The sequence below is a fragment of the Poecilia reticulata genome, chromosome 1, assembly GCF_904066995.2.
Source record: "Poecilia reticulata chromosome 1, P_reticulata-male-v2, whole genome shotgun sequence".
In the NCBI taxonomy this organism is placed as follows: domain Eukaryota; kingdom Metazoa; phylum Chordata; class Actinopteri; order Cyprinodontiformes; family Poeciliidae; genus Poecilia; species Poecilia reticulata.
In genome coordinates, this window is record NC_088830.1 from 23,182,608 (window position 1) to 23,198,967 (window position 16,360).

Genomic DNA, 16,360 nt, shown 5'->3' on the forward strand with positions numbered 1-16,360 from the left:
CTGGCCCAAGAACAACAAAGTCAGTGTGTTGGTGTGGTCACTACAAAGCCCTGATCTCAATCCAGGCAGCCTATAAACTTAAAACAACAGAGATTTAGTCTGATTCAACTGCAGATGGTGGGGGACAAAAGGTACATGTGTCTGTTTATTTTGGTGTATGTAAACTTCTGGTTTCAATTGTACATGGAGTGCTTAGCAGGACCTTTTATTACTTTTTGTCACATTGCAACTGCAAACTTCAATGTATTTTATTACCATAGGTTTTAATCTTAGCTGTTTTTACAATTAATCTGAAATGTGTGGAGAGTCTATGCTTTGTAAAAAAGCGCCGTGGATCTGTGCAGCTGTCCAAAAGAAAATTAAAGAAAGAAAGGTCTTCTCCTACATGAAAGAATGAGTCAGAACTTACAAAGTTGCAGTACACAGCAAGTTATTATCTTGACCTTTCAATTAAAAGGTGTTGACTGTGGAGTAGAAACTTTAAAAAGATAAAAGTTGAATAAAGTTATTCTTCTTGTTAAATCCAACACTTCTGTTTTTGTCCCAGTGAGTCAGAGCGTCAGATAAATCCAGATTATAAATTAAGGCAAATCTATACCTAATAATAACCCAGTGTGGACTGTTCAGTGAAATTATCCATTTTAAGTTTTGGGAAAGTGAGGAAAAAGGAAACGGTCGTGAGTAGTGTTGTAGTCCACAGAGTGTACACTGGCAGTCAGAAGGATGTAGGACACACACATTCAGTTATTTCAGACCCCTTCCAGGAATCTCCCTATCTGTTTCACCTGTGGCATGCTAACTGAATCAGTGTCAGCATGCGGACATACTTACAAGGCTGGCCCCCCTCCCCCCCCGTTCCTCCCTCCTGTTACCTCCCAAATCTCTCCATCCTCCCAACTCATCTTTCTTTTTCATTCTAGCTGCGGTAGTTTTATTCTCTATTCTCCCTCTTGCTTTTCTTAAATCTCCTTTCCATTTCTTACTCTACCGTTCTCTCCAACTCCTTTCCAATTCATTTTTCTTCCCCTCCTCACTCCATCTTCTTGTTCCTTCACCTCATTTCTGTCCTCCTCCACTCCTACTTAGTCCAGCCTTCTCCCCCCATAGCAGCCAATGTGTGGTCCTGAATGCAGGGACTTGGTCGTGACTGATTCTTTAGGGTAGAATGCAGTGGTGTGTGTTATTTTATTTTATTTTTTGTAGGATTTTTTTTTTTTTTTTTTTACCTAATATGTGTTCTAAGTTTGGGAAAGCATGCCGTGTCTGTCAGTGATTGGTTGCCGGCCACGTGAGAGTGCGCAATTTGCTCTTTTTTTTAATCCAACTGGCTGACTGTTTCCTTACACCTGTAGTTTTTTTTTTTTGTTGTTTTTTTCCTTTGGTGTCTGTTCACAAGCTGTTCATGCAAACATAAATAATGGCACAGTCATCTCGCCTCTCCTTCCCCTTTCTCTGACCGTGTGTTTTTGGAAGGGAACGGTGGTTGGGCACATTTATGGCTTTAAGGTCTCTCTCCCTCTCTGTCTAACACAGTGGGGAAGATGACGCACGTTGAAGGCTGCAAACAGCCCAAAAATAAAAAAAAATGTTTTTAAAATAGCGTCACATACAATTACGGATAGTTTTGCTGAGTTAGTCATGGAGTGAGAGAGAAACACAGAGCCGTAGCTACATCCTTGTGAATGCTGTACTGCACCAGATTAGCCAGTTTTGCTGACTGTCTGCTTGTTAATATTTCGCTCTTCTCAGCAGTTTTCTCTCGCAATATAACCCTTTAGATTCACTACTAGTCGTCTGCACTGCAGAAAGCACATAGTGAGCATTGAACAAATGTTTCATTTTTCTTCCTGCCCCTTCCCACCTGTCCCTACATCGTCCCCATGTCCTCCTCTGCACTCCCACGTACTTTCATCCATCTCCCTCTTCTCCCATCGCCTCCTCACAGGGCGGCTACGCAGCGTATCGTTACGCCCAGCCAGCTGCTGTAGCGACTCCTGCAGCAGCAGCCGCTGCAGCAGCAGCAGCTTACAGTGACAGGTGAGTCAATAGTTCAGGACGTCTTTAAAACATTTCAAACACAAACAACTAAACATTCACAGGAGCCTTTTTAGGATCTGCTCATCCAACAGGATCACATTCAAACACTGTTGATAAATTAATTCACCAGTAATATGTAAATTTGAATTTGTTCACAAAACCTTTGTCAGTTTTTGTCGCCATTGACAAAAAAAAAATTATGAAAAACAGAATGGCAAAAATAATTCACATTTATGCAAGCAAACAATAACAAAAAATGTGTCTAATAAAAAATAGAATTCCAACAATATCTAATTTTAGCAATAATAAATAAAAGCTATGTTCGATCCTAGGCTAAATATTAGAAGTGAGTGTAATCAAACATTTTCTTTTTCAAGATGTGACGGCTTCTAGAAGTGTATTCCTCCGGGATTTCACCCTTCAGTCTTACTTTTTTTTTTGCAGCATTTTTCCATTGCTAAAATACAGTTAGATTTAGGTGACAAAATAAATAAAAATATGGTGTCAAAATGAATATACAAGTATAGATAAAACAATAACAAACCCTTCATTATCTCATTGTTGCTGTTTATTATTTTTTGTTGCTATTTGTCTCTAAGCATAATGCGATGTTTCTCACAGCTACGGACGGGTTTACACGGCAGATCCCTACCATGCTGCTCTGGCCCCAGCAGCCTATGGTGTTGGAGCCATGGTAAGTTTAAGTGAACCGTTCTTCACTAATACTTCATATGGTGCCAGTGGGAGAGGTTCATACAATGTGACAACTGCTGGAGTCAAACATCTTAATATATTCTCTTCAGACACTGACCAAAAAGCATGTCGCTGCAGCTATTTACTGCTTGTTAACATGTAGGAGGAGTGCTAGAGAGCAATTATTGAGTTCCTTTAAAAAAGGATCTGCAGATGTTTTTTGTTGGGTTTTTTTACTGAAAAAAAAAAAGGATATGGAAATGTAAACACTTTCCATTGTCTTACCTGTGAAACTTCATGCCTGCAGAGGTCATTTCGATGGTCTGGCTGTTGACTCACTGCTTGAGTGGTCTGTCATCACCATATTTGTACATTTTTTGGCTCTATACTATAATGGAAGATACATAATTACACTATGTTAAGTCAGTGTTTTTAGGTATCTCACAGCTGCATTCATCATGGGGGAGAGTAAGCATGTCAAAAGAAAACTAGTTATGGGGGGATTCATTATAAGTCATGAGATCCTCCCTGAAACAAATGCAAAAAATGTAAAAATCTTTTTGTATTTTTTTTTTCAGGCTACTCTCTACAGGGGAGGCTACAGCAGATTTGCCCCTTATTAAAAGACACTACATGACCCAGGGCCTCCCCTCTCCCATTGAATTATTCTGAAAGAGCTCCCTCTGTTGTCCTGGAGGTGGACTGCGCCCTGTTTTAAAGAGTGGAGTCGACCACAGCAAAGATATTTCAGACCCCACCCCAGAGCAGTCCCACGTTTTCTTATCTAAGCTTCTACAAAAATAGAGGAATGCTGTATTAAAGACTGAAGGGTCGCCTTTACATAAAAAAAAATAAAATAAAAAAATCTGACTGAAAAGTGACCACCTTCTCAATTGCACGGCTGTATTATAGTCTCCCCCTGTTATTCTCTCAGCACTCAGCAGCACAAGATTTGGGGACAGAGCCCAGGCGTTCTTCCAGAGGCTGTATGTGGATAATGGACATTTGAGCAGCTGCCTTAGAAGGAGCCGAGCGCCGGCTGGCCTGCACACACTCTTGAGGAAAGTAAGAGGGAAGCAGACAGTCTCGAGAGCAGAAAGGTGCCTTCGGTTAGAAAAAAGATTTTTGAACCAGAATGGCGAAATAACAAAAGCACCCAGTGGTGGGTTTCAGAGTTCGTCCGCAATGTCGGCAGATGGTAAAAGGACGAGTTTCACCCTTTCAGTGTTCTGCTGTGAGGAAGACTGAACCCAGCGTCTTGGAGAAATGACGGAAAGCTGAAGGAGGGAGGGGTTTATTAGAGCTGTTCCTTACCTCAAGTTTCTCTTTGTATGTGGAAATGGTAAACCTTTAAACTTTCAACAAAAAAAAAATGTTATGCAAAGAAATTAGTTTAGAGAAAAAAAACAATTACCAAATTATTATTATTATTATTATTATTATTATTATTATTATTATTACTGTTGTAATTATTCTCATTCTTCTTAATATTAAAACCTTTTTTTTTTTTGTTTGAAACAGCTGCACCACTGTGGTGGAGGTTCATCAGTGAAACTCGGGGGGGATAACAAAACAAAACAAAAAAAATGCATCTTTATTACAAACACTCCACTCTTCAGTAATATACCAACTATATCTCACGTCTTCTTGGTCATGCACAGAATTTCACTACACAGTCTGTGTGCGGCCATCATGGAACACTACAAAAAAAAGTGCAACACTACACTGTAAACATGTTCCTGTTAAGTTTACATCCTGTTGGGGATCATCTGGTTGCAGCCGTAGGGGTTGTTCAGGTATCCGGTGGTCTGTTTATTGTAAAGCTCTATTATTTAGATTTTCCCCTCATTCTTCATCTTTTATAGAGTCCAGCAATGGATGAGTCTTCCTGAAACATACTTTAGTTGGTAATTGCGTTTAAGATGCTGCCAACAGCAATTACTGAGCAAGACAGAGATTCCGTTGGTGAGTTGATAGTGAATATTTAAATGCAAAACACATTACTATTGTGCATATTTCTATACTATTGTACCCTATATTTCCAAAATGTGGCTTTTTCTTTTGACTTATTTTGTGTTCCAAAGATTTGTAGAAAGCACATTTTTCTGCCGTATAAATATATATATATATAAATATAAATATATTACTTGTGTTATTATTATCATGCTCTTATAGGTGTCTTTATTTACGTTGTTTTAAATGTTTTGTTTTTGTTTTTTTTTTTGTTTTTTTTTTAATATATAAAAATGTGTTGTCACTTCTTCAGTAAGGTGCAAATTTCAACTTTTACTTTTTGGGCTCAGATTAAAATTCCTGAGCTGAGAGCATACATCGATAGCGTAACTAAAGGTATGCAGGTAACGTCACCAAAGTGTTTCATTTTTATTATTTTGTTTTGTTTTTTTGTTCAATTGATCATAGGAATTGTTGTCGTGACACGTAATCATTATTTCACCAATTACAAAAAGTGCTCTTTTTTTCCCCCCCTCCGTTTGTTTCAGTGAGCCATAGAAAGACTGAGACCAGGTCTGTGGCACTTTCGTTAAATCAGTGGCTTTTTCCTTTATGTTTGTAGTTTTTTTTGTTCTTTTTTTTATTTTTTATTTTTGCTTGATTTGTTTTCCTCTATTTTAATGAAGACTCCTCATCATTTCAGTGGATATTCAGTTTGAATGACTGAAAGTGTTTTTACTCATGCATACGCAGGTTGATATTCTGGTTTGGCAAATCATATACATTGTGTGAAATAGGACTGTTGTTGAGCTGTTTTTGTTTGTGGGGTGGGATTGGGTTAATTTTTTTTTTTTTTAATGTCCCACTTTTTTAACTATTGAAAAAAATATATTTTGGGCAGTCACATTTTTTTCTTCTTTCATTTAACAGTTCTAGTTCATCCTTTTGGTTTGGTATTTTATCTAAATATAGAATGTGCTCTGGGCTAAATTTTAAAAATGGCAGTAGCCAAAGATGTTAAGTTTCCAGCATGTTCTGGTTCCCAACTTGAAAAGTGCTCAAAAAAAATAAATAAATAAAATTCACGAAGATGGACTTTTGGAGCCACTAATGGCATGGACAAACCAGCATGAGTGATAGTTGTCATGTAAAAAAAAAAAAAAAAGAAAAGAAAAAAAAAAACCGTCTTGCATGAATCTCGTGAGTTCTCATATTTGATTCCTACAGCGGAGAGCCGCAGCACCCTCCATCACCACTAAACTTCCTGATGGGCAGCTAGTGGATGCAATCTAGCTGACAACAAAGAGCACATCGCTGTTGGCAAAAAAAAAAAAAAAAAAGTTGCCTGCTGACAAACAAAATGGCTGCTGAAGAAAATGGAATTTGGCAGCTTCATTTTCCTGTCATGGCTTTCTCGGCCCTGTATTATAGAAAACTATGTGGTCATTCTTCATAGTTAATATAGTTTTTCAATGAACGGTCCCTTTGTCCTGTCTGTATCCCTTTGACTACCATTGTTTTATTTTTTTCCTTTTTGGTTATTGAATGTCCATATAAAATGTTTTATATAAAATGTTTTGTTGTGCTTGAGCCTCCTGTTTGTTTTTACTTTAAAATTGCATTGACTGTCCTAATGGGTTCAACTTCTACATTTCTACTAAAATATACTAACTATATTCTGATAAATATTAGCACAAAATACAGATTAAGAACAAGATCAAATAGAAGTGCTGTTCTTCTATGTATTTTTGTTGTTTTGTTCATCTGGTATTTAGGGCTGTGTGATTCTGGGGATTTTGGTATCGATCTAAAACCAAGTTAAAACAGGTAGAATCCCCAATACCAATCAAATTTTCTTAAAATGTACTTATGATTTGGTCATTTGACTTCATTTAGCTGATTTTGATTTTTTAAAAAGGGAAAAGACATGAGGCAAATAAGTGTTTTATTATCTATCTACAATTTAACACAATGTAGCAGAAAAGAAATGAAATAATTCCCATTTTACCTGCTGCTATACACAGTTGTTTAAGTAAGTCTTTAATTGTAAATGTAAAGGAAAGGAATGTTTTTAAATACCAGCCCATATCTACACATGGATAAGACAGTTTTGCAGAATTTTTTTTTAGGTTCTTGCATTGATACCGAAAATTTAATTGTCAAATTACCACACTACTTGAAATACTAATCGGGTGCAATTATTTTTGATTTCAACAGCACAAATTCATAAGGCTTTATAATGTCTAATGATTTTTATCAGTAAAATTTCAATAACAAAAGTCATGGTCACTATGCAATGTGGGATAAAAAGTTAAAGTTGCATAAAATGTACAGAGGTTGAATGCCGGAACACAATCACAAGAAAAACGCCAGAAACAGATTGTTACATAGACTTTATTGACTTTAGAACCAATTATTTGGTAATCATGAGAATATTGACCACAGCCAGCACTAGCTTAGTCTTGGTATATAGTAGGTATGAACCTCCCTAGTGTGAACTAAATCCATTAATCCACTCCAACTACAATTATTATACTGTATCATCTTACCATTTCCTTTTCATCTTGTGAATTCAAAATGGCTGCCTATGAGGATGACTATGCTCCTGCTTAGCTCTTCACCATTCCAACTGGTTCCAGTTTGGTTGGTGTTTTAGTCATTTATTTATGTGGGTACAGCAAGGTTGGATAAGAAATAATAGGTTATTTTCTGAGATGTATTTGTGAACAAACCGAGCTCAAACACAAAAGTTACACCCACAGCATCAGATTAAAACAAAAACGATAATTTGCACTTTTAAAAAGTAAACGCACCTTTAAATTTCATATGAAGTGTTAAAATACATATCAACGTTGAAACCAAGTCAAATTAAAATCTAATTTAATTGCATTGTCATTCTCAATAAAGAAATGTAAAAAAAAAAAAAAAAGCAGATGTATGGAAACACATGGGAAGTGCAAAGTATGCGAGCGATTGAGAATTCAGGGAAGTTTATAAAACTCAATATGTTTGAAATGACTTTTAACTCATATTTTAAATTTTTCTGAGAAAGTGTTCTTAAGCATTACATCAACAAACACAATTTGAGTTAACTCATTAGACAGAGAAGAGCAGGGAGTATCTGGAGAACAGGTTGCACGATGACATGAGGATAATTCCATATTGAGTCAAGTCGCTGAGCTCCACGTCCCAGTAAGCTTCCTACAGACAGATCACTGTGATGTCTGTGGCAAAGCCTTCCAGGCAGGTGATGTCGTCATCCAATCTACAATCAAAAACAAGTCTTGACTCAGCGTGTATTATTGTGTAAATGACAAAGAGGAATCTCAATGTGTTTATTCACTGAAAACACAAAGTGTGGACTTAGTTGCTGGAGTTTCTTAAAAAAAACAAAAAAACTTTTTCAATTAAATGTCTTCCAAAATATTACCATTAAAAATGTAATTCTCTGGTTCTATTTAGTTTCCCTCTGAATTATTTCACAGGAGGGTCATTGGTGTAAAGTGTCATCTTTTCTCAAGTAGTGCTATTGAGTTAGAAATTGTTGATTATCTGGCATTTTATTTGATGCATTGATGTTTACTGAAGTCCTCTCTACCCCTTCAGTTATTTTTAGATACTGGAAGAAAATGTACAGTGAGTTTGGTAATCTCAGAGTTAAACAGCCTTCGCGTGCTTTCTTACCTAAGACCCTACTAGACATCCAGTGACATAACTCTCCCAGATTAGGTCAATTTATACACCAAAGCTATTAGTCCACCTTAAGACCTTGTTATGCAAAGAGCTTATTCTTGTTTTGTTTTTTTTGTTTTTTTCTTTTCCCGGTCTATTCAAAGTTATAAATACCCAAATATCTTTTAACCTGACAAAAGTTAATTGGCTTAACATATATCAACAAACTTTTGACAAAAAGAGATTTTGTTTTTGTACTTCCATTAGTTTTAACATGTCACAGAAAAACTCAAGTGTTTGGTACACAGGGAGAAGTCTTGGTTTTAATTTTTACTTCATAAACTCAAAATCTTTTTCTTCTTACATTTTAACCCTATTTTAATCTAACATTTTTTTTAATACTTTTAGTTCTTGGGACCTCTACCGCTTTACCACAGTTGGCACTTTTCTCAAAGGCCTTCTGTACTGAATCGCATCCTTGACTTATGCCCCCTGGTGGAGAGTCTCTGTTCTACATATGTCAAATATCAGTTTTATTCTAGTCCAAGATGATTTGCAAGCCCCCTTCTAAAAATCCGAGTTTTCAATAAGAATACATTTATTCTTATTGAAAACTCGGATTTTTAGAAGGGTGCCTGGTTTTAATAGTTACAGGGGGTCTGGATGATATTAAAAATACCTATTTTTAATGTCATACAAATAGCTTAGACATTAAATGTTTAATAGAAAATATGTAAATGAAAAATGCATAAAGATATGTCTTTTAATACATATTTTTTTCATACGGTCAAATACCAAACCAAAAACTGCTGAATATTTTATAACTTAGATTTAGATATACTGGAAAACATGTTTTGATTAGGGTTTTACAATATGTTTCTTCTGTAAATAACCAATGTAACATCAATGCTATAATGTGGCTATTGTTAAACGTAAAGGCTCTTCTGACTAATAATTGTTGTGTCCAGCTTTAAAGGGGTAATCCCTACTTTGTTATTTACACTTTATCTAATTAGTTTTAATCTGCTGTGTAATAATCACAGAGCACCCTGTGATCTGTTTTCATTCCAGCTTTTATTGATGGGAAGAAGCTTTGAGTTTATGCATTATTATCATTATTATTATTATTATTATTATTATTATTATTATTATTATTATTATTATTATTATTAGATCTTAAAATCTTTATTCCCTGGCTGGATTTTTATGCCTCATTAAGTAAGCCAGACTTTTACACAAGTATCAGTTTGCTTTTCTTTGAATCACAGAAAACAAGTAATAATTCGTAGATACAGAATTTCAGACAATGTGTTGTGCGTTCCTTTCGGTGTTTTCAACCACAAAAAATGAATTGATTTGAAAATAAGAAAACTAACTAAACCCACGCATATTTGCATTCAGACATTTACCTGCTATATGAACATCAATTAATAAATAACACAATACACATTGACACTATAACATCCAATCTTGTCAATTGTAGGGGGAGAGTTTTGGATTCACAAAAGTCAACATCATCAGTTCTCTTCGAGATGCTTTCAAGAACCCCAATCCTACTTCTTCCCCAAAGTCTAACACTACAACGATACAAATTACAAAATAGCCTTAGAAAAATTATAAGAGGTAAAAAAAAAAAAAAAAATAGATGTTTATGCAACTGGCTCCATACAGAATGTTACAGATTTCATCCTACCTCATGGTGATGTGTCTCTGGTCAGCTTCTTATGCGCATGCATTCTGCAATGTGATTATCTTATATACTCCCCTCCCCTCTCTGCTTTCTAATACCCTAATGTGTCCTGACATGTGAAAGTTTGCCACCTTGCTCATCGAAACGGCACTCCGTAAACAAAGCACAGTGCCTGCCTCGCACAAGTATTCATACTAATTTACAGTTTTCATCATTTCTAACTTTATAGCCACACATTTTGATGTGATAGATCATCACAAAACATCCCATCAATATAAAGTAGCAAAAGTCTTTGTCTTTGTCTTTCACAAAATCAAATCTCCAAAGTGGCGCATGAATTTGCGTTTATGCAAGAAACACTGTTAGCTGGAATTTAAACCGCAGGTGTTTCAGATTATGTCTGGGTTGGGAACATTTGCATGACAGATTCTGACAACCTGCTCGACATTCTTTTGTTTGTAACGACTCAAGCAGCAAAATGAGAGCCATTAAGTTTGTAGAGAATGACCATTTAACAGTCCTGAGTACAGTTCATTCGACTGACGCGAGAAAATGGTAATGTTACAATAAAGCAGAAAAGAATGGAAGCAATTGACGCATGTATCCTAAAGGGTTTGCAATTTGTTGGAAGAAATGTGAAACCGTTACTATGATGGTCACAAATCACTAAGTGTTGTGGAGGTTGAACCAGCAACTATAATAACTTTAATTCTAATCAGAGAAATGCTCTGAAAGAATTGGAAAAAAACCCCCAGTAAATTACAATGTATAGCACAGCTACATGTAACGAGTTATTTTCCAAATAACTACAGAATAACATCCTTCCTTCCGAACTTGCGTCAAGTTGAATGAACATTTGCGAAGAGAAATTTTTAAGTCAGCAGTTAAAGGATTATTTCACTACATACTTGGCAAAATGATCAGGGTCATCTGCTGGATGGTGACGCTCATTAGCAGCAGGTTCTACATGGAGTTTCCCTGTTTTTTAACACTCCGTCAGCAAAATACTTCCACCATCAGTTTTTGTGGTAGGGAACAGTCTGTTTGTGGTGATATATATGGAATATTCCACCACAAATAGAGTTCTGCAGACAGGATCTTAAGAGAACAACTTCTTCCACCTGCTTACTTTGTCCTCACATGGCTTGTGGAACAGGACCAGCAGTGACTCTCTGTCAAGTGTCTCTCTTCTTGGCACTCTGCCATAAAGGCCAGGCTGGTGGAGAGCCAAACTCTGCAGGTTGTGGATGAACTGAAAAGCCAATATATGTTCATTGCTTGGGAAATTGTCTCATTGCCCAACAATCTGGTGTTTTCATGACTCTGTGACTTCTGAAGACAGTTAGTAGTGCTGACTTTTATTTATCATTGTAAAGGAAGATGAACACAAACAGACTTTTACTGATTTCTTTTGTTTGTAAAACTCAATCATTTGCTACCTCGCAGTCTGTACAGCATTAAAATCCCATTGCAAGGCAGTGAAAGTGCTTCTACGATGGCACTGCACGACTGTCTATACAGCTTCCAGTCATTTCACATTTATTCAATCTCACTGTGGCTCTATGTCCAAAAACATAAAACCATGTGTGAAAATATTCAAAAAGTGCACAGCTTATGTTTTCTTCTAAAACCATAGCCTCTAATAAAAGCAGTTTTAATTTCAGTCTGGTCAATGTGACTCTGACATATAGCAAATCTTAATAACATTTTTTCTTATAAAGTAATGTCTGACTCTTCGTGTCACGTTGATGATTGATCACTTAAGGTCCTACTTACAGTCTGAGCGTTACCTTTTCCCCTGGGGCCATGAAGGGACAGATTAAGAGCTGAATAATTAAGTACACTTTATCTCTTTCCATGCGGCTGATCTCCTGCAAAGACTTCAAGGCTTCTGGGGTCTTATATCACATACTACAAACCTTTGAGCAGGTGATCCTGAGACACATGTTTACCAATACACTGCTCAAAAAAATAAAGGGAACACTTAAACAACACAATATAACTCCAAGTAAATCAAACTTCTGTGAAATCAAACGGTCCACTTAGGAAGCAACACTGATTGACAACGGGGACCCTCGTCGGGTCAATCAGTGTTGCTTCCTAAGTGGACAGTTTGATTTCACAGAAGTTTGATTTGGAGTTATATTGTGTTGTTTAAGTGTTCCCTTTATTTTTTTGAGCAGTATATATAGAAAATAATTAGAATTTTATAATTTTAATTAGATAATTAATTAGAATTATAATTAGAATAATTAGAATTGATTCCCAAAAAAAGAAGAGATGGAAAGCAAATTTCTTTAGATACAATTAAAAGAAAACTGAGAGAACATACTGTAGTTTTCACTGTTTTCAGGTTGCAAGAAGTTCACAGAACTTTTTTTTTTTTTTAAAAAGGCATCCAAAGTCCAAAGAAGAAAAGCGAGCAGAATAATTGATCACCAATTAGAAACATTGCTCCTTGAATAATTAGCATAAACAGATAATGGATAGTTTAAAACTTTTGCAAGTATGGTATTATTGCTAAAAGATATACTAGGTTTGGAATTATTGAATAAAAACTGCAAAACTTGGAGCTGGGTGTCTCATTTGATTGAGCGCACGCACCATGTCCAGACGTTGTAATGCTCCATGTGAACATCCTGGGTTCAACTGCCAGTCCAGGGCCATTTACTGCATGTTTTTCCTTCTCTGTCTACCTTATTTACTGTTCAATAAAGGCCACTAGTGCCAAAAATATTTCCCCTCTTCCCCCCAAAAGAAACAAAAACATAATAATGTACTTTGCAAAAGGGCTTTTCATCCAAATTGCGTTGCAAAGCACCTCACCTGTGGCAGTGCACAACCAGTCAGCTGGCAGAAGAAAGGAAGCTCCACTTGTCTCTTACTGTTAAAAACGACTAACATGGCTGTTTGGCCATATCTGGAATGGTGGAAAACTGGAAATTAAAGGAGCACCGACCATCACTTATGTTGAGGTGTCGCTCAGTAAGCATTTCCAAGCTGCAGGTGTTGCGACTGTAAAGCAGCTGACTGCAGGCTAGCAGATAGATCAATAATGCACCAGCTAATGCCAGCTTTTAAACTTACAGTATAACTAGAATACAAAGTATTCTGCATATTAAGTATTTGAAAATGCTAGGTTTAACAAGATTTTATGGTAGATTTTGTGCTGCACATACAACATACTACATTGTTAATCAATTCATTAATCACTTTTTTGTTTTCAATAAAAGCCATTAGACTGTTTTTAAATTTTTTTTAATGCAAAAATAGCGTGAAATGGTCAAGATGCATACTGCCTATCAACTGACCTCAAATAACACGGCGGCTGCGATTCTGTTGAATTTGCACGTTGACCAGCACGTCCATCTTAAAATACACCATGGATTTATATCTGGCCATCCTTTATCTCACCTATTTGCAGCTGAGCTGGTACATGGGAGGGTCTGGAAAAGGTGCCAACTCAAAAGACTGACAGCAGGATTAGCAGCTCGGGGACTTTAAAAGCAGACGCTCAGACCGGGAAAGGAGAAACACACCGAGAGCAGAGAAACGAACAAGCTCATCACACAACTTCTGAAAAACACCGAACAAGGTGAGATGACTCTGCAATTTAGTCAACTCTTATACAGTTTCACGTCTTTGACAATCTGTTCTTCATAGATTGAAGAACAGATTGTAGAGAGAAAGCGTAGCTGTTAGTTACTTTTTCCTTTACTTGTGCTGATAGAAATGGAGCCGCACAGACGTCTTGAAAAGCATTTCCGAACTCTGCGTCTCTCAAGCTACCCAGTGGTTTTTTCATTGCAGTTCCTCATCCATTTAGTTTTTAAATTGTTACTTGGGATTAGAACTTGGAATCCAGAAAAACTACCTTAGCAACTACTTTTCAGACTCCTATTCTTCCAAACCAGAAAAGAAATTAGACCAGAGGATACTTACTTATACTTATCTACCAACCCTGAATAGCAGTATCTAGTTTATTTAGTTTGGATCAATATTATTAGCTTTTTCTTCTTTTGCTCTTTCCTTTGGTTTGTTATTTTGTTTGTATTTCCTTTTAATTCCTGTAAAGCACTTTGTATTGCCTTGTTGCTGAAAATGTGCTATAAAAATTAAATTACCTTTACCTTTTGATTAGCTTCTTTATTTGTAAACTGGACTAAAAGTGAAGGAAATGTTTGTGAAATTGTAAGGCACAAGATAAGTGGAAGAAAACGAGGTTTATGTATTTCTTTCTTTCGTTGCTTTCAGTGACCAGATAAAAATGGCAGACGTCGCAACTCCCGCTGAGAAGAAGGCCCCTCCCAAATTCAAGCAGAGGGCCGCTCGTACCTTCAAGAGCAAGGCACCTAAACCAGGCCAGAAGGGGTGAGAACCTGACAGATTCACTTTAATATTTTAGGCCATATTTCCAGCCTTCAGGTTTTCCGTTTGTTCTAATCAAAGCTTCTTTGTTTCTTTGATTTAGTTTTGGAGATGACATTCCAGGCATGGAGGGTCTTGGCACAGACTTCACAGTGGTCTGCCCATGGGAAGCCTTCGGCGACATGGAGCTCAGCGACTTGGCGAAATATGGAATTGTTTAGCCCTCCTTCCTTTGCCTTCACCCTTTTTGCCACTGTTCTCCCCCATGTGGTCCTAATGTTGTCCATCACGTGGATAATCTATTACCTTCAGGCTGCACAGATGAAGCAGCTTTTGATGTTATAGACATTTGACCTGGAAATAAAAGAGGAATCCCTTCTGCACTTCATTTGTTCCCTGCCTTTCCATATGTTTCTTTCATTTTTTTTTTTTAAATCTTGCGTTTATCTCTGCCTCCATTTTTCCTCTTTTCCTGTCTCTATCTTCCTTACACCCAGTTCTTTACGCACAAAGGGAAGGAAACCGATAGAATGCTCTCCGTGTATTTTCAATGTAACAAAAGGGACTTTGAAAATGGATCAATGCGACACCTCAGGAGTGTTACAATCTTCTCTCACACCCATTCTCTTCAAGGCTGCTGATTCAACGCGAGCAAATTCCTGTTGTACAGCCGAACGTCATGTTGGTCTTCCATCAGGGATATGTAAATCACATTATGCTTCAGCAAAGGATACCATCTCTGTCTGAGTCGAGAAAAACTGTTGCAGCAAAAGCAATAAATGTGAGTGCTTTGCACAAAACATCTATCTTCGTCTCTGACTTTATTACCACCGAAGGCTTTGCTAATTATGATTATTGCAGCCGTTTGGAGTCAGTGAAGCAGAAACTGGGGTTAAAAGCCAAATTTGTTCTGGTGCCAGGTTATGGCAGGTTGCTGAAAGGTATAATTAAACAACTCATCCATCCATCTACACGATCTGCTTTTTATACCTACTTAACCCGGTGCCGGGTCGCAGAGTCACTGGTGCCTATCTCCAGCAATAGATATAAAGAAATTGCCAGTACATCACATCAACAGCTCTCCTCTCTCTACGTAAACCAAAAATAGCACTCATCGTCATTTTGACATGAAGGAATGCAACTAAATTAAAGAAAATATTAATTCTGCTTGTGAGGAAATATATTTAAAAGTTTCTACACCTGCAACTCAATTGAAGACATTTAATCGCTAAAAGTGTGATCTGCTTACCGCCCTGCACCACTCTACTGGGCAAATCTATGCCTTAATATGAGAGTACAGAACTACAGAAGTCCAACAGCAACACTCAGCTTGTTGCTACAAAAACTAAAATAACAAGCCAATGTTGTCCAACCTTTCAGTCCACTAAGAGCACTAGCTTTGTAAAATCCAGCTCCAGATGGTCTGAACCTTCGGCTATTGCCAAACGATTGCTTCCTCGAGGCATGGGGTCTGTTGAAGTCAGAAATCAAGCTCAATGGGAGAAAGTCCAGACTGAAGGGAGATGAGAATGGAACCGAGCTGCTTAGCAAGGCAATGGCCAGGCTCTGACATCACTGTTTTGTTTGAGTTTTCTATACAACGCTAACTGATTGGTGGTTGTGCATCAGAATCCTTCATTAAAATCATATTTAACAGTGAATAAAAATCATCATCATCTTTGAAAATCACAATATTGAGAAGCTATTTTTATTTTTAATTTTTTTTATAGATGGTTTGTCATTTGCTTGTGTCAACAACTTTGTCTGTGGCCTCTGTAAAGCAATATGTGTTGGTGTCTTTGCATCGGTTAGGTGTTCAAACCCCTTAAAAAAGGAGGACACAGATGGCACATTTCCCTGAGCGCTGTGGCATGACAATGACAGACACTGGCTGAAAACCTTTTGTCGGGTAATTTGACTGTGACCTGAAGCAGATGCATGTAAAGG

General features: G+C 37.0%; 2 protein-coding genes across 8 annotated transcripts in view; both read left to right on the forward strand.

Annotated features, from left to right (window-relative positions):
- The window catches only part of rbfox2 (RNA binding fox-1 homolog 2), a 50,032-nt gene extending 43,764 nt beyond the window's left edge, over positions 1-6,268 (forward strand). For 6 of the 7 annotated variants that reach the window (XM_081609267.1, XM_081609264.1, XM_081609271.1 and 3 more), the window contains 3 exons: positions 1,946-2,037; positions 2,659-2,731; positions 3,309-6,268. In XM_081609267.1, the coding sequence (XP_081465393.1) occupies positions 1,946-2,037; positions 2,659-2,731; positions 3,309-3,353 (210 nt within the window). In that variant the 3' untranslated portion in view covers positions 3,354-6,268. Of the gene's footprint in view, positions 1-1,945; positions 2,038-2,658; positions 2,732-3,308 lie in introns of those variants that run through there. The other variant, XM_081609278.1, reaches the window with a different exon arrangement.
- A 7,223-nt stretch (positions 6,269-13,491) lies between these two features.
- LOC108165778 (retinal cone rhodopsin-sensitive cGMP 3',5'-cyclic phosphodiesterase subunit gamma-like) lies at positions 13,492-15,217 on the forward strand. Its single transcript, XM_017302299.2, has 3 exons — positions 13,492-13,640; positions 14,300-14,416; positions 14,517-15,217. The coding sequence occupies exons 2-3, from the start codon at positions 14,313-14,315 to the stop codon at positions 14,632-14,634; spliced, it is 222 nt and encodes a 73-aa protein (XP_017157788.1). The 5' UTR covers positions 13,492-13,640; positions 14,300-14,312; the 3' UTR covers positions 14,635-15,217.
- Positions 15,218-16,360: the final 1,143 nt, after the last annotated feature.